Source organism: Balaenoptera borealis, assembly GCF_965194805.1.
Source record: "Balaenoptera borealis genome assembly, chromosome: 16".
In the NCBI taxonomy this organism is placed as follows: domain Eukaryota; kingdom Metazoa; phylum Chordata; class Mammalia; order Artiodactyla; family Balaenopteridae; genus Balaenoptera; species Balaenoptera borealis.
The window spans coordinates 79,499,817-79,517,705 of record NC_138872.1 but is presented as its reverse complement, the minus strand read 5'-3'; the positions used below and the strand labels follow the sequence as shown (position 1 = coordinate 79,517,705).

The window sequence follows — 17,889 nt, the reverse complement described above, 5'->3', positions numbered from 1 at the left end:
TGTCAAAATGCCTCGAATTGTACACTTTAAATATGTGCAAGCTAATTGCACATCAATAGTGTACCTCAGTAATGCTGTAAAAAATTTCAAAGACCAATTGACCCAGCAAGTTCTCAGATTCTGTGCTATGGAAATAAAAGCACAAGTACACTCAGGGGTCAGCAAACGTCTCCTGCAAAGGGCCGGAGAGTAAATGTTTTCGGCTTTGCGGGCCATTTGGTCTCTATCATAACTACTCAATTCTGCCAATGTGTTATAGCTGGAAAGCAACCATAGATTCTACATAAACCAATGAGCATAGCTGTGTTCCAGTAAAACTTTATTTATAAGAACAGGCAGAGGGCCAGATTTGGACTACGGGCCACAGTTTGCAGATCCTGAATCTAGGTACATCTACCTATGTCAGGATCATAACAGAAACAACCTAAATGTCTATCCATAGGGGACTGGTTGAATCGTTTATAATAAACCCACACTGTGGAAATTAGAATGACTATTAAAAAGGATGGGTTGGATCCTGTGTGTTGACCTGTAAAGACCATTCATGGTAGATTATTTTTCAAATATTTTATTGCGAAAATGTAAAAATACACAGACTATTTAAAGTTTATAGCGAACACCTGAATGCCCACCATGAGATTCTACCATTAATATTTTACTACACTTATTTTTTATCATATGTCCATCCATCTGTGCATGATAGATTCTTAGGTGAGAAAATGAGGTGTAAAATGTACAATATGACTTCCATTTTAGTAAAAGAAAGAAAAGATCAGAAAAGACTGCACTATGTGTATTTGTGTTTGTAAAGTCTAGAAAAAAGTATCAGAAGAGATGCCTGAACTCTTTTTTTTTAAATTGTAGTTGATTTACAACGTAGTGTTAGTTTCAGGTGTACAACATAGTGATTTAGTTATATAGATATAGATATTCTTTTTCAGATTCTTTTCTACAATATCATAGGTTTTTACAAGATATTGAATATAGTTCCCTGTGCTATACAGTAGGTCTTTATTGTTTATCTGTTTCATACATAGTAGTATGTATATGTTAATTCCAAACTCCTAATTTATCCCACCGCGCCCCCCTCCCCCAGCCACCCTTTCCCCTTGGGTAACCATAAATTTGTTTTCTCTGTGAGTCTGTTTCTGTTTTGTAAATAAGTTTATTTGTATCATTTTTTTTTAGATTCCACATGTAAGTGATATCATGTATTTGTCTCTCTCTGACTTACTTCACTTAGTATGATAATCTCTAGGTCCATCCATGTTGCTGCAAATGGCATTATTTCATTCTTTTTAATGGCTGAGTAGTATTCCATTGTGTATACATCTTTTTTATCCATTCCTCTGTGGGTGGACGCTTAGGTTGCCTCCATGTCTTGGCTGTTGTAAATAGTGCCACTGTGAACAACTGGGGTGCATGTGTCTTTTCAACTCAGAGTTTTCATCTTTTCCAGATATATGCCCAGAAGTGGGATTGCTGGATCATATGGTAATTCCATTGTTTAGTTTTTTTTGTTTTTTTGTTTTTTTGTTTTAAACTTTTGGGTTTATTTAATTTATTTATTCATTTATTTATGGCTGTGTTGGATCTTCGTTTCTGTGCGAGGGCTTTCTCTAGTTGTGGCAAGTGGCGGCCACCCTTCATCGCGGTGCGCGGGCCTCTCATTATCGTGGCCTCTCTTGTTGCGGAGCACAGGCTCCAGACGCGCAGGCTCAGTAACTGTGGCTCACGGGCCTAGTTGCTCCGCGGCATGTGGGATCTTCCCAGACCAGGGCTCGAACCCGTGTCCCCTGCATTGGCAGGCAGATTCTCAACCACTGTGCCACCAGGGAAGCCCCTATTGTTTAGTTTTTTAAGGAACCTCCATACTGTTTCCCATAGTGGCTGCCCCAGTTTACATTCCCACCAACAGAGTAGTAGGGTTTTCTTTTCTCCACACCCTCTCCAGCATTTACTATTTGTAGACTTTTTGATGATGGCCATTCTGACCAGTGTGAGGCAATACCTCATTGTAGTTTTGATTTGCGTTTCTCTAATAATTCAGGATGTTGAGCGTCTTTTCATGTGCCTGTTGGCCATCTGTATGTCTTCTTTGGAGAAATGTCTGTTTAGGTCCTCCACCCATTTTTTGGTTGGGTCCTTTGGTTTTTTTTTTGATATTGAACTGTATGAGTTGTTTGTTTATTTTGGAAATTAAGCCCTTGTTGGTTGCAGGAGACGCCTGAACTCCTGATGCTGATTACCTGAGGGCAAGGGTTGCAAGGGAATTAGTTTTGAAAATTTGAAAGCCCTAATAAGAAATTTTAAAAACGCTTCTTTAGTAAGAATGAACAGTCTAGTCCAGCCCTTGACATCCCAATAAAGAGACCCTGAGGGCTTCCCTGGGGGCGCCAGGTGGTAAGAATCCGCCTGCCAATGCAGGGGACACGGGTTGGACCCCTGGGCTGGGAAGATCCCACATGCTGCGGAGCACCTAAGCCCGTGCGCCACAACTACTGAGCCTGCGCTCTAGAACCCATGAGCCACAACTACTGAGCCCGTGAGCCACCGCGTGCCACAACTACCAAGGTCCGTGCTCCTAGAGCTCGTGCTCCGCAACAAGAGAAGCCACTGCAATGAGAAGCCCGTGCACTGCAACGAAGAGTAGCCCCCGCTCGCCGCAACCAGAGAAAGCCCGCGCGCAGCAACGAAGACCCAGCGCAGCCAAAAATAAATGAATAAATTTATTTAAAAAAAAAAAAAAAAGAGACCCTGAGTCAGAACCAGAGCTCGAGCTGCGGGGAGGTGGGCCCATTCCCTGAGCCTGCCCGGTGCGTGGGCAAGTGTGTGCACACTCGGGAATAACCAGGCCCCTGCGTGTCCTTGTGTGTGTATACACACTTAACACGCCCCCAGACCCACATACACAGCATGCATATGTGCTGGCGCCCACTGCTGTCTGCCCAGGCTGCTGTGTCACTCCACAGCCACCCCTGCCCAGGAGCAGGCGTGTCAGTGTGATACCCCTTGAGTCCTTCATCACCCCCGGCAGCCCCTCCTGAGGGTTGTCCCAGGCACCTGGAGGAGGTGCAGCACGACCCTCCTCCTGGTTCCTGCTTACTCACGCGGACACCTCTGTCCCCCAGGGTCTAATCAGTACCCCTCCCCCAACCTCAGGCCCCACTTGCATGCAGCCTCTTCCAGAAGGATCTACGGCCACCTCCTCATTATGACGTTCTTTCATTCAACAAACATTTATGGGAGCCTACTCCAGGCTAGGCACCAAGACACCCAGGAGCACGGCCCGGCCCCTGACCTCCAGAAACTCCCAGGCTTATGGGGAGACAGGCGCAGTCGTGGTGGCTGCAGGGCACAGAGGCAGGCACCAGGGCCATCGGGCAGGGGGTCATCCTGGAGGAGGCAATACCAGGGTCAAGCTGCAGAAAGGTCAGCATGTGTCCTGTGGGGTGAGTGGTGGCTGCGGTCAGGGAGGACGTGGTAAGAAGGGAAGACCGGAGCGCTGGGGTTGGGGGACACGGGTCAGGAGGGTGTTCCTTCCCACTTGTGTAGGGCAGCTCATTGGCCCACAGCCAAGGGCCCCCAGGAAGGGAGTCTTCTCCCACCCCCCGCCCCGGGAGGAGGAGTTGGGAGGGGTTCCATTCCCACCTCGCCCAACTCTGGCCCTTCTGCCCAGTGAGCAGGAGTGGGGGTGGGCATTGATGGTAATCTCCCTCCTCCCGGTCCCCTCCGGTCCTCCTCCTAGTCTCCTTTTCAGTGAGTGCCTGGCGTATTGTTCCGCCTTTGTATAGAGGCAGATCGAGTGACAAAGCAGGGTGGGTGGGCAGGCAGCCCAAGAGGCCTCTTCTCTCCCAGGCAGCATCTGCATGGGGGAGGGGCTGTTCTACACCCCCCACCTCTGGCTTCCAGGAGCAGCTGTTGTCATGGTGACAAGCCTGGCATCCCATGGCTCCTGGGGCATCCTTCCCACTGTGGCTGCCGGAGGAAGGACCCCCGGACTCCTCTCCACCCTGGTTGGGGGCGGGGGCACAAAAAAACCTGGCTCCCTGGACAGTCCTAGCAGGGGGAAGCCTCCAGCCTTCTGTGCCTCCCAATCCGGCTGCCTGCACAGGGGCAGCTCCAGAGCCCCCGCCTCCTACAGACACTGTGATGTGGTGGGCTCAGGCCATGCACCTCTGTCATCCGTGCGTCTCTGCCTCCTTGGGGCAAGATACAGAGAGAAATAAAATGTCCCCTGGGTCCTTGAGCAGCTGCTGGCATTGGGGCAGAGGGAGGAGATGGATGGAAGGCTAACAGTACATGAGTGTACAAGTGGGGGACAGTGGGTGGGCAAGGACTCTGGGCCCACAGAGCAGAGCCTCCAGCCCCATCCAGGAGAGCTGGGGGGCTACCCCTAGGAGGCTGGTGTGCCCAACAGAGCAGAAGAGAAGGGCCTTCTGGGCTGGGGAGATTGGAGGCATGGCGTGGCATGGGTTTCCAAGGAGTTGGTCGTGGCAGGAAAGGAAGAGGCGGATGGGGGCTACGCCTGGAAGGGCTTCTGCTGCCGTCCCCAGGAGCATGACCTTCACCCTGGGCAATGGGAAGCTGCCACTGGCATTTCGGGAACCTCCTTGACCAGGTGGTCGAAGCCAGGTCCTTTTTTCAAAGTTACCCTATTTCTGTGCTACCTCTTTGGGAAGTTCGGGAGCTTGCCGCCGCGCCTCTCCCGGCTCAGGTGGGCCGAGTTTGTATTTCTTGCAGGGCACAGGGCTGGCTGCATCTCCATGGAGTCCCAATCTCTTGGGTCGTCTTGGAGAGCGAGAGGCTGGGTGCTTCTCCCTTCCCTGCTCCAGCACAGCTCTAAGAGGAGGTGAGCACTAATTACAGCTGCTGCCCCGACTCCTTGCTGTGCCTCCACCACATGCCAGGCTCTACAGCAGGGCAGTGTTGGCCGAGCAGGGCCAGCTGGGCAGGTGCCCTTGCTCTGGTGGTGACAGGCAGCCTCATGCAGTAGAAGAGCCTGAATGCCATCCCTGACCCTTGTGAGGTGTGTAATCCCAGGCAAGTATCTTGAGTTTTCTTTTTTTTTTTTTTTAATTTTATTTATTTTATTTATTTATTTTTGGCTGCACTGGGTCTTTGTTGCTGCGCGTGGGCTTTCTCTAGTTGTGGCGAGCGAGGGCTACTCTTCGTTGTGGTGCGCGGGCTTCTCATTGCGGTGGCTTCTCTTGTTGCAGAGCACGGGCTCTAGGCATGCGGGCTTCAGTAGTTATGGCACGTGGGCTCAGAAGTTGTGGCGCACAGGCTTAGTTGCTCTGCAGCATGTGGGATCTTCCCGGACCAGGGCTCGAACTCGTGTCCCCTGCATTGGCAGGCGGATTCTTAACCACTGTGCCACCAAGGAAGCCCCTCTTGAGTTTTCTGAGCCTCAATTTCTCATCTGTAAAATGGGCATAGAATTCCTTGCAGGGCTGTTATGAGAGTTTAAAAAGTCACTGTGTAGGGCTTCTCTGGTGGCGCCATGGTTAAGAATCTGCCTGCCAGTGCAGGGGACAAGGGTTCGAGCCCTGGTCCGGGAAGATCCCACATGCTGCGGAGCAACTAAGCCCATGCGCCACAACTACTGAGCCTGCGCTCCAGAGCCCACGAGCCACAACTCCTGAAGCCCGCGCGCCTAGAGCCCGTGCTCTGCAACAAGAGAAGCCACCGCAATGAGAAGCCTGTGCACCGCAACGAAGAGTAGCCCCCGCTCACCGCAGCTAGAGAAAGCCCGCGTGCAGCAACAAAGACCCAACTCAGCCAAAAATAAAAAAAAATAAAAAAAATAAAAAGTCACCGTGTAAAATGCCTGGCCCAGGGCCCACTTGGCTCACCGTGGGTCCTTGACCAGTTTCCGAGGCCCCCTGCAGTGCAGGTCACTCCCTCAGTCCTTCATCTGCTTGGCACCCCTGAGCAGCTGCTAGGGCTGGACCTATGCCGAGCGCTCACGCGGAAGCTGAGTCTGAGTCTTCCAGGTACCTCTAGGCCAAGGGGGTGAGGGCAGACGGGGGTGGGCCATGGAGGAGGGAGGCAGTGTCTCAGGGAGCTTCAGACCAGAGCAAGGCCCTTTGGGTGGCGTGCTGGATGGCACTCGGGTTTCACCCACAAAGCTACCCGGGAACCATGGTGGGAACCTGGCTGGGCAGAGGCGGGAGGGCGGAGGGCCTTTGGGACTCCAGGCGGCCCCGGGCAACCTCAGCCTCTCAGAAACACCTTCCCAACCTGAGGGTGGATGAGTGGGGTGGTGTCGGCAGCTCAGGGGTCGCAGTCTCAGACCTCACTCACTTATTGTCACCGGTCACCACGAGGCCAAGTCATATTCCTAGGACTGCCTTGATTCGTTCCATCTGTACAAAGGGAAAGGCAGTCCTCTCCGCTCCCCGCGGTTTCGCTGCTGCCGGTGGAAGCAGAGTGAGTAAGCTGGTTATCTTCCTGACAGCTATCTGGCTTAGGTGAGGAGGGTATGAAGTGAATTAAAATATTCCACAGGTGTCACTGTACGCGGTCCCCTGCTCTGCTGTCTGGGGGGCCTGGCGGGGGCGGGAAGGGGGTGGTGGACGTGGTTCAGGCAGAGAGCGGCAGGCTCTCTGGGCCGAGAGGAATTCACAGGGGAAAACCTGTACCAAGGGAGCGCAGAGGACAGGAGGGGAGGGGGCAGAGGGAGACGGGGTCCTCCAGCTCTGTGCGAAGCAGTTTTCAAGCGGTCCCGAGGCGTCAAGGGGCACCCTAGACAGCAGAACCTCCCGCGGATAGGGTGACACCTCCCCCGAGGCCCACCTGGGAAGGGGAGAAGGTACCATTCCTGGACTGCGGAGAGAGACAATGAGGTCAAGTGCGCAGTGTGACGGGTAAGTAGCACGTGAGCAACAAATGAATTGTTCATTTCTACAGGATTATCTGCCGGTTTTACAGAAAAGGAAACAGAGCGAAGAGCCCAAAGCCACATACAACTAGTGAAGAAGCAGAGGCTGCACTTGAACTGTCCCAGAGTACACGGTCGAGGCGTCCCACGCGTAAAAGCCTTAGAAATCGTCCCGCCTGGGGTAAAAAGAGGTGATGCGGTACGGTGGCAGGGAAATCCTCCGGCTGACTGTCTTGTCGCGGGGAGAGGTTGGGCAGCAACCCACTCAGAAGGGGAAGAACCGAGTGTGAGCGGGCAGACGAGGTCGCTTGTACACCTCGCCCCGCCAGACTGCGCCCGGGTTGGTGCCTCCCCGCGCAGCTGCGAGACGCGGCGCCTTTAAAGCCCGGCTGGGGGCGTGCCCTGCGCGCTGATGGCACGCCCATGGGCGTGTCCGCCCCGGCGCCCCGCCCCGAGGCTTGTAGCCGCGGCCCCGGGAGGCGGGGCACGCTCTGGCTCGGCGGCCGTTCGAGTGGCGGCGGTTCGGCAGCTCGGCGCCTCCTTTCCCTCCGGCGGCTTCCCCGCTCGCTGCCCAGGGCGCCCGGCCGCGCCCTGACACACGCGGCCAGCTCGGCTATGGCCCGCGCCCCGCGACGTGGCGGGCGGGCACGGGGGCGCCGGACGGCGCGGCCAGAGTGAGGCGAGGCCGCCCTCCCGCCCTCGGCCGGGGCCGCCCGGGATGGCCGTGCCGCCGCTCCGCCGGGCGCTGCTGCTGTGGCAGCTGCTGGCGGCGGGCGGCGCGGCTCTGGAGATCGGCCGCTTCGACCCGGAGCGCGGGCGCGGGCCGGCGCCGTGCCAGGCGGTGGAGATCCCCATGTGCCGCGGCATCGGCTACAACCTGACCCGCATGCCCAACCTGCTGGGCCACACGTCGCAGGGCGAGGCGGCCGCCGAGCTGGCCGAGTTCGCGCCTCTCGTGCAGTACGGCTGCCACAGCCACCTGCGCTTCTTCCTGTGCTCGCTCTACGCGCCCATGTGCACCGACCAGGTCTCGACGCCCATCCCCGCCTGCCGGCCCATGTGCGAGCAGGCGCGCCTGCGCTGCGCGCCCATCATGGAGCAGTTCAACTTCGGCTGGCCGGACTCGCTGGACTGCGCGCGGCTGCCCACGCGCAACGACCCGCACGCGCTCTGCATGGAGGCGCCCGAGAACGCCACGGCCGGCCCCGCCGAGCCCCACAAGGGGCTGGGCATGCTGCCCGTGGCGCCGCGGCCCGCGCGGCCCCCCGGCGACGCCGCCCTAGGCGCCGCCGGCGGCACCTGCGAGAACCCCGAGAAGTTCCAGTACGTGGAGAAGAGCCGCTCGTGCGCGCCGCGCTGCGGGCCGGGCGTCGAGGTGTTCTGGTCGCGGCGCGACAAGGACTTCGCGCTCGTCTGGATGGCCGTGTGGTCGGCGCTGTGCTTCTTCTCCACCGCCTTTACCGTGCTCACCTTCTTGCTGGAACCTCACCGCTTCCAGTACCCGGAGCGCCCCATCATCTTCCTTTCCATGTGCTACAACGTCTACTCGCTAGCCTTCCTCATCCGGGCTGTGGCTGGGGCCCAGAGCGTGGCTTGCGACCAGGAGGCGGGTGCGCTCTACGTGATCCAGGAGGGCCTGGAGAACACGGGCTGCACCCTCGTCTTCCTGCTGCTCTACTACTTCGGCATGGCCAGCTCGCTGTGGTGGGTGGTGCTGACCCTCACCTGGTTCCTGGCGGCTGGCAAGAAGTGGGGCCACGAGGCCATCGAGGCCCACGGCAGCTACTTCCACATGGCGGCCTGGGGGCTGCCGGCTCTCAAGACCATCGTTATCCTGACTCTGCGCAAGGTGGCAGGGGATGAGCTGACTGGGCTCTGTTACGTGGCCAGCATGGATGCCGGGGCGCTCACGGGCTTCGTGCTGGTACCCCTCTCCTGCTACCTGGTGCTGGGCACGAGCTTCCTCCTGACCGGCTTTGTGGCCCTCTTCCACATCCGCAAGATCATGAAGACAGGGGGCACCAACACAGAGAAGCTGGAGAAGCTCATGGTCAAGATTGGAGTCTTCTCCATCCTCTACACTGTGCCCGCCACCTGCGTCATTGTGTGCTACGTCTATGAACGCCTCAACATGGACTTCTGGCGCTTGCGGGCCGCAGAGCAGCCCTGCTCGGCAGCCACCACACCCGGCGGCTGGAGGGACTGCTCGCTGCAAGGGGGCTCAGTGCCCACCGTGGCTGTCTTTATGCTCAAAATCTTCATGTCGCTGGTGGTGGGCATCACCAGCGGCGTCTGGGTATGGAGCTCCAAGACTTTCCAGACCTGGCAGAGCCTGTGCCACCGCAAGATGGCAGCTGGCCGGGCGCGGGCAAAGACCTGCCGGGCCCCCGGGGGCTATGGCCGTGGCACCCACTGCCACTACAAGGCCCCTACCGTGGTCTTGCACATGACTAAGACGGATCCTTCTCTGGAGAACCCCACACACCTCTAGGGACACAGGCCTGCGTGGGGCGGCTGTTGCCCCCTCCTAGCCCCCCTCCGGAGGAGACAGCTGACTAGCAGCTGCCCAGCTGTCAAGGTCAGGCAAGTGAGTGCGAGGGGCCGAGGATCAGGGCGGGGAGACTCTCCTTCAACCCTCACGTGTCAGGACCCAGTGAGGCTCACTCCCCTGTCACCTAGTGCAAGGGGGTGGGCCTGGCTGAGTCCCCCGCAGGGCCCTGGGGGTGGGGGCATGTGGAGAGGGGGAGGGCTAGAAGGGGGTGTGGTCCAGCAGAGTTTATTTAATGATGTAATTTATTGTTGAGTTTCTCTGGAAGCTGTGACTAGAATAAACCCCCGTGTGGCACCGCTGAGTCTTCTCTGGACTGGGAAGGGGGAAGGTAGGAGGGTGAGGGCCCTGCAGGAGTCTCCCTTGTGAGCAGAGCTGGTGGCGAGTTCTGGGCTCATCCCCTGACCCCGTTTTCTGGCTCTCCATCAATGGGGAGGACATCCTGCTGTGAAACAGCTGTGTTTTGCAGGAGTCCCAGATTCTTCTCCTCTTTGCTCCTTTTGGCAACCTGCTTGCCTCTCTGAGCCCTGGGTTCCTGCTTCCCAAAGTGAGACTGGGATGCCTGCTGGGATACTCAGGGAATCCCCTGGGATGACACTGTCCCCGCCCTCTGGCCGGGGGGAGTCTAGCCTGTTTGGGGGCTGTGGGTAAGACTCTGCTTTCCTCATTTTGTATAATAAATGAGGGCATCAGCCTATCTCAAAGTTTTCCTTGGAGGCTCAGGATCTGTTCCCACTGTCTTTCTGGCCCATCCTGCTGTCCCCTCTCTGGGGCCTGAGGGCCAAGGCCCAGCTGACTGTCCTCATTGCCTCTGAAGATTGCTGATGTGATGTGGCCACTTCACTCCTTGGGGCCCTCGTCAGGGCACACCACCCTCTCGTCCCTCTGGGTGGAGATGGGGCTGGACTGTTATATGGGCATCTTGGTAGCAGACACAGGCATAGAGACAGCCCTTGAAGATAGTGGAGATTGGGTCCCCAGCTCCTAAAGGGCTGCGGAAAGGTTTGAGGTGTGAGCACAGCAGTGAGAAACGGGGCAGGTGCTGGGGCATGCACATGGCTCCCGAGGCAGCTCCCACATTCGTGTGCCGGGATAGGAAAAGGTACTGTGCCTGTCTGTGTGCCGGGGAGGCCCTGGGGCTGCCAGGACCTGCGCCACCTCCGTGTGTGGCCGTCCCGGAGACCCTGTCAGCGTGGAGTCAGACCTCAGCGCCCTATCTTAGCCTCTGCTTTGGCCACTGTGACTCCAACCAGGTGAGGGTCTTGGTTCCTGTCCCTGGGTGCATGACACGTTCAGTGTCACTGTCAGGAGGCCCCAGGGTCCAGCCCCACTGCCAGCCAAGGGGAGGCCCAAGGTCAACTGCTTCATATCACAGTAGGGCTGAGCCCCCAAACCCAGCACCTCTCCAGCCAGAGCCCTTTACCCTGCACCAACCACCAATCTCACAGCAACAAGAAAGAAACCAAATGGAGATCAAACAGGTGGCATCAGCTCCCTCAGGAGGTGAGGGGGGAGAGGGCTGTCCCTCACAAGGGACAGTACTGACCCCTAAGGGAATTTCGCAGCCCTCACACCTTTGCTGCTGGCAGGTGGAATGTGCCCCCGCCCCCCCAATCTAAATCCTTCTCTTCTCATAGACACAGGCTAAGTCCTCATGCCTTCTCTGACCAGTGAAACCAAGTGACCCTAACATGTGGCAACTCGCGGGGGAGGGTCCCTGACTGAGAAACAGAATGAGCTTAATGAAGGTGACAGGGGCCCAAGGTGGGAGTGGGAGGGGGAGTGGCTGCACCGAGCCGGGCTTAACAGGCCAGGTTTGCGGGGAGCCGACCTGAAACTGCTGAGGGCCTGCACTAGGGCAGGGGCAGCCGGAGGCAAAGGAGAGGATTCTGGAAGCGGGAGGAGAAAGGCAAGTGATGTGTATGGGCCAAGGGTGGAGGGGAGGGCGAGCATCAGGAGTGGCACCAATTCACCCAAGTCCTTGCCAGTCAGTGGGCACTTGGCTGTGTCCCACTCAGCGGAAACAAGACTGGCTTCCAGGACAACTGGGATGGCGGGGGGTGGGGGGGCGTGCAATCAGGACAGGCCCCAAGGGGGCTCTGCTTTGAGGCTGAGATGGTTCACATAGGCCAGGACCTGGGAGGGAGGGCGGGCGGGCGGGCCTTGCCAGCTAAGGCTTCTCAGCGCTGGACGACATTATGGAAAAGTCCCAGACCCTAGAGGAAAAGGAAGAAGGAAACATTATTAAAGACCTTTTACAGAAGTCCTCCATCTGATCCTCCTCTCCCCGTTTTGCAGACAAGGGAAGTGTTTGAAGGGCTCGGTTGGCTCAAGTTCACACAGCCAGGGAGACTGTGGCCTCCAGAGCCTGTGACTTCACACCATGGAGTCCACCGGGGCATGGGGTGAGAGGAACAGGGTGGGCGTTACAAAACCTAGGGCGGTTTTGTCCAGAGAAACCGGTCCCACAGTGGGACTTCCCCCCACCCCCAAAAAGGAGATTCCAGAACCCAATGGAAACACCTCAGAAGCCAACACCTGCTGGCCTGTGCGCTGTGTGCCCCCGACCCCGCCCCTTCCCTCAGGGGCCTAGAAGCCCAGCACAGGGCCCCTTAGAGCAGCACGTCTGTGCATGTGTCCACGCCAGCTGAGCCTGTCTGGGGGCTGAGCCTGTGCTTGTTCTTTAAGGAACTTCTGAGCACTGACCTCAGTCAGTATCAGTTCCAGGGAAACAATTCAAAGTTCACTGGAGTCAGCAGGGGTGATCTTGACTGAGGTCAGAGCGAGGAGAGGCCGCGCCCCCGGGGTGGGGGTCAGTAGCTGCCCTCACTCTCTGCTCAGTCCCACCCTGAAGGAGGAAGCTCCAGGACGGTCCCCGTGTGGAAAGGCCTGGGGGTCCTGGGCGGGGGTAACAGAGGAGCAGCCTTCTCCCCTTACCTGGTCTAAGTGTCTCGCTCGGTACCCTGCGGAGGGGACCCTGGCTCTCAGGCAAGTGGGAGACCTGGTTCCCTAGTGGAAGCAGCACCGCCCGAGTAGCCGCTTTGGAATCCAGTCACCAGCTCACTGCCACCCTTGATTGTGCCCCCTCCCCAGGGACAGGGTGTGAGGAGAAAGAAGAGTAGGCAGGAAGAGGGGTTGGTCTCTGTTGATTGCCAGCGTAATCCAGACCCGTCCTCAGGAAAAATTTTTCTTGTCTCCATTTGCAGTAGTCAACCCAAGTTAGGTTTCTCCTGATAGGGAGGAATGGGCTGGGATGGCTGAATAGGACCAGGATACAGAGCCTAGATGAGGTGACAAGGCCCCACAGGCGCTGGCCTGGTGTAGCCTAAGAAACCCACTCCAGGAATAGGACTTCACAGGTGTGGGTGGGCTGGGAGCCCCAAGTCCAACCGTGCCTGTGTGGAAAATGCCTGGAGGTTACACAGCTCCCTCCTCCAGAGCTTGAGGGCTGGTCAAATTCAGTTCGACCTTGGGGCAAACCACTTCCTCCCCTGCGGGACTGAAAATCCCTGAGTGCTTGGCGCAGGCCTGGCTCAAAGCCCACGCTCACCAAGGCCACGAAGGGAGTCGGTGGCAGAACCCGCACCCAGGACTTAGGTTTCTCCTCAGATTTCTTCCTATTTTACCTTATGCCATCCCTGGTGCAGCTGGTCAGGAACTGGCAGTTTCGCTTCTCAGTGAATGGGATCGTGCAGTGGCCCTACAAAATCCTGGAACTCCACAGGCAGGTTGCCAGCCAGCAGTGATCTACTCAAATTAGCCACTCTGACTTTATAAAAACTCCCAGCATAAAATATAAATGAAGGCATGAATAAAACAAGATTGGCTATGTAGTAGAACTGTTGAAGCTGAGTAGGTGGGAATTTGTTCTATTTCCACTCTTTTTGTGTATGTTTTATATTTTCCTTGAAAAGTGTTTTAAAATGTCAAGAGTTTCCCCCAAGATTAAGTCGTGAAGGACTACACAAGTTCCCATAACGAAGCCTTAAAAAATACTTTCTCCTAGTTCTTAGAAGTTTCAAATGGAATTGGGGGGAGGGGGGTGGGTGTTGAGACAAAGACAAGGCCAGGAGAGGCTTGAAGGTCACGGCTTCGATTACCCAGGGCACCAGAACTGTCTCCTGGAAGCTAAGAAATGCAGTAGATGGATCTGACCTGTGGTTAAAAAGACTAAGTCAGAGGAAGTCCTCTGCAGAAGAACAGGCTCCAAGAGTCCATGAGAAACCAGCGCTCGCTCGGGACTGCACCACCCTCCAAGAGCACAAAGAAAAATTCACCAGAATTGTTTCTTCTTTATAAACACAAGTACATAATGTTTATTTGAAATTCCGATTTATTACAAGTTTACCCTTTAATGGGGCCCTTCCTCCTTAAAGACAACTTAAAAAACAACAAAACTCAGGGGTCACTGAAGTGGGAACACGGAATTCTCACTGTTAACAAGAACAGACTGGCTCTAGGGTAAGAGGCAGGGCAGGTGTCGGCGGCTGGGATTGTGAAATTGTAACTTCAGTGCTAACTCCAAGCCTGGGGGAGCCAAGATGGTAAACCTATCCAGCAGCCCCTGGAGCAAACCCCAAGGAGGCAAGGAGGCCAGGGGATAGGACCACACCTTGAAGTTTCACTTTAAGAGGCTTTATTCTCAGGTTCTGTGAGCTGCAATCCCCTTGGTGGACTTCTTTTCCCTTACTTTAAATAGGTACAGAAGAGCTTAGGTGCTCCCATTTTTCCAAATTCAAAGCAGACAGAAAAGAAAATTAAACCCTGTTTTGCGTTTTTATCAAAATCTGCCATAAAAGGGAAAGAAGACTACAAAGTTCTGCCTAAACATAACTACTAGTGCTAGACTCACTGTAGGAAGGGGCCGCTGAGCCCCTCCTCCTGCCCTCCGCCCCCCACCCCGGCACTGAGCACTGAGAGATTCAGGTTCTTGGGGAGCCTGAGTCTGAGGCCAGAACAGCACAGCAGGGGCACTGCACACAGAGGCGGCGGAAGCAGCCACCAGGGCAGGCAGAGGGACCGCGTCCATGACCAGGTCCCCACTGCTGGCCCTGATAAGCCCCAACCCAACTTCTCTAAAGGAGAGACGATGGGCCAAGGGAGGAGACTGGGCAAAGTAAAGCAAACACGTTATCATATAAACTGTACTGTACATGTGCTAAAGCAAGATGACAGAAATATTTTTACAAGATGTTCTTTATACAATATCACTGCTGAAACAAGCAACTTTTAATAACTAGAAAAGTCAATTTAAAAAAAATTAAACATTTAAATTCTTCCTGCTTTTCTTCTGCTCCCCTAAGAGCTTGTCTGGTATGTGGGTGGGCTGGGCTCCAACACCCCTCTGGCCAGACCCATCAAAGTAAAGGTTATATGCATGGTTACAAGCAGGGCTCCAGTCTCTGAGTGAAGTGCCTTAGGGTTTTTTTCAGGGGGTGAGGTGGGGCGGGAGCGGGGAGAGAGCTGTCACAAGGAAGGGGAGGGGTACTCAGGAATGGCTACAGGACATATCCCTTTACTCTGCCAAGATCAACTCAACAGACCACAACTGTTTCATGATGCTGGTGAACACAGAATTCTGTATGGCACTCACTGATACCGTCACCTGAGAGGGAGGGAGGGAGAGACAGAGCACAGGCTTAAAGAAACAAGACTGTGTATAAATATAGATTAAAAAACCCAGTTGGCCTGATTACCCTTCATCCTTCTACGTAATACAGTAATCCCTCCCCTGGAGACCAGAGGGCTTGGCACTGTTGTGGTGGCCAAAGTGGGAGGGACCTTAGGCAAGAAGAAAGAAAAGGAATTGGGTTCACAAGAAAAGCCATACCCTGGGACTCGTCCTGGAAACTCTCGGAAAGGGGGGTTAAGGCCATCTATCCCCCACAGTATTTCTGGGCAAAGACCACCAACCCAGTATTAGGCTCTCCAAAGTGCTCTGCTTGATTAAGGCCCATGGAGAGTTTGGGAGACACGGCACAAGCTCGGATAACAGGCATTCCTGGGCTCCCCGTGACCTCCTCCCTTCCACGTCTTCTCCAGCTTCCTCTCTCGCCTCCCTCCCCCCTCCCTCGCTCTCTCCCTCGATTCCCCCAACCTCAGCTCCCTTACCAGGGCCCCTGCCTCTCTACTTCTTCTGTCTTCGTCCCCTGGACTGTCCAACGGGCTCTGGCTCACTGTCCCCTTCATCTTCAGCAAGCCGGTCGGGAAACTTCTTACGTTTCCTACGGACATATGGGTGGCCAGGAAGATGTTTATGCAACAGAGCCATCAGACACTGTTCTGTCTTCACCATGCAGTTTAGAACATGGCTGCCTCGGCAGTTGTAAAGCTCAGCGTTGGTAAACACTTGCTTCATGTCAGTAAGAAACTCCTGCACAGAGCGGTAGCTCCCACAGGAACATTTGTTCTGCACTGTCTGGAAGTCCATAGGGTGGGTGATCACGTCATAGTAGTCCTCAGCCTCGTCTCTGGTCACGGGCTCCCTGTGGAGAAGAACCGAATGGGGAAATCAGCGCAGCACTGAATCCAATGGACAGAAACCTTGTTATCAAACCACCAGCCCCAGAACGCCCCCCCTGCTGAGACCAGCCCACTGGCAGGCAGAGCAAGTGTGTTCGCTTGCACTCAGAGCGGGCTCTGCTAGTCTGGAGGCTCATTTCCCTGCCACTGAGATGTGTCCTCGGGGTTCAGCTGCAAGGTTGGCCCTACTCCCCTGCTCCTGAGGCCACGGAGCTCACCTGAAGGGCCAACTGAAGCGGTACTTCACGATCTTGTGGAGGATCTCTTCACACTTCTGCAATTCCAGGCTTTGCCTCCGGGAGCTCCGCTTGGTCTGAAGTACCTGGCGCCAAAGAAAGACGACATGTTATTACAGGTCTGAGAAAAGAAGAGTGGACAGGGCAGGAAACGCATATATCTGCTTAACACAGAAAAAAAAAAGGTCAATCATCTTCTCGGAGCAGAGACGGTCAAAATCATCTGACTTGCAGGCGGGCAGCGCTCTCAGCAGGGGGCACGAGCCCACCTGCCTCCGCCCCGGCGGACGGTGAGCGAAGCCGTGGAGGACACGCAGCAGTTGCTGTATTACAGCAGTCCTGCCAGGGGCCAGCTAGAGGGCCACTGTTGCCAGGACGCTAGCCCTCTGAGAGCAGATGGACCTGGGATTACGGTCACACTGTGGATGAGTTTAAACAAGCAACTGCAGAAAGCCAGGTGGGTTATGGGGACCACCCACAGCCGATTTTGTGGGGGTGGGGTGTCAGAGGGAAGAAAAGCAAGAGGTACAATTCCTTTCCTGGGCTCTCCCCTGCAGGCCTGCAGCAGCTCAGTGGCGAAAGAGAAAGGGGCGCGCCTCCCTTCCAGGTGGCAGGAACAGGCCGTGACTCACAGCAGTAGGGGCACAGAGTTGAAGGGGTTAGGGCCAGGCACACAGGAGGTGCCTGCAATGCCCTTTGAGCACCCTAACGGCTTGCTTTATGCCTCCAGCCCACCTCCAACTCCAATTTAATCTGTCAAAAGAAGCAAGTTTTCAAGAGCCTCTTTCTGTTCTTTAAACTTCAAGTGAAACCTAAAGTAAAACCACTAAAGTTACATTGGTTGAGGAGCAGAGGGGAGGGTAATGTCCCTCCCATGACAATTGTCAGCAGAAGACCCAAGAGTAAGTGAGGCTCCAACATTGCTGACATTCCCACAACGGAGACCCAGCCCCTCTGAGCCATGGGAGACACATGGATACTATTTTAAAATCCTTAACAAGTCACAGGCTGCCTGTTAACTAGAGGAGATGTTTGCAGGCTGCAGCAGGGGAATGCCGGACATAGCTGTTCCCGGAGGGCCTGCTGCCTCGTTTGCCTACAGGCCCATCCATCTGCCTCATCAGTCTCCAAAGTTAGGGAGGAGGGAGCGGAGGGGAGGCTCCCACCTGTTGCCTGCTGAATTCCTAATGCTGGAGTGGGGGATACGAACCAGAAACGCTAGAGAGCAGATGATAAATAATTCTTACCAGCTCATCAACCTCAGCCTCGTCTACAGGTGGTGCCTTCGGCCGAGACCTCCTGGTAGGATGCGGCTTCTTACCTGGTCGTCGGCCTGGCCTTGCTGCAGGGGGGATGACACCCTGCTTGCCCCGGACAGTCTTTCGAGGTCTCACTGAAATAAAAAATATGCATTCACAGCAGACCTGAGGATGAAGGGAGCATGCCCATGGAAGGGGTGATACTCTGGACAAGCAAAGCAATGGCTTCCTTTGGTTAGGAGGTGCTCTTGCTATCCGTCTCCTGCCGACCTCACAGGACACTTTAAGGGCAGCAGTAGCAGACGGAAGAATGGATACTTTTCATCAACTGCCAAAGACCTTTTAAGAGTCTCTTCAGAAGGCCAGTTCCTTTAGTACGTCCACTCTCTGTCCCCACCCTGTTCAGTTACTCTCAGGAATGAGGGCCTGGAAGAGATCAAT

The 17,889-nt window shown here is 55.4% G+C and overlaps 2 protein-coding genes across 4 annotated transcripts in view; one reads left to right on the top strand and one right to left on the bottom strand.

Moving 5' to 3' along the window:
- Positions 1-7,601: 7,601 nt before the first annotated feature.
- On the top strand, positions 7,602-11,485 carry FZD9 (frizzled class receptor 9; the record flags this gene model as incomplete). Its single annotated transcript, XM_082359411.1, has 1 exon — positions 7,602-11,485. One exon carries the CDS (start codon positions 7,602-7,604, stop codon positions 9,372-9,374), a length of 1,773 nt encoding a protein of 590 aa, XP_082215537.1. The 3' UTR covers positions 9,375-11,485.
- Positions 11,486-11,625: 140 nt separating this feature from the next.
- The window catches only part of BAZ1B (bromodomain adjacent to zinc finger domain 1B), a 70,033-nt gene continuing 63,769 nt past the window's right edge, over positions 11,626-17,889 (bottom strand). For 2 of the 3 annotated variants that reach the window (XM_082359410.1, XM_082359408.1), the window contains 4 exons: positions 17,437-17,582; positions 16,172-16,275; positions 15,543-15,916; positions 13,747-15,036 (listed from right to left, as the gene is read on the bottom strand). In XM_082359410.1, coding sequence (XP_082215536.1) covers positions 15,559-15,916; positions 16,172-16,275; positions 17,437-17,582 — 608 coding nt within the window. In that variant the 3' untranslated portion in view covers positions 13,747-15,036; positions 15,543-15,558. Of the gene's footprint in view, positions 11,648-13,746; positions 15,037-15,542; positions 15,917-16,171; positions 16,276-17,436; positions 17,583-17,889 lie in introns of those variants that run through there. The other variant, XM_082359409.1, reaches the window with a different exon arrangement.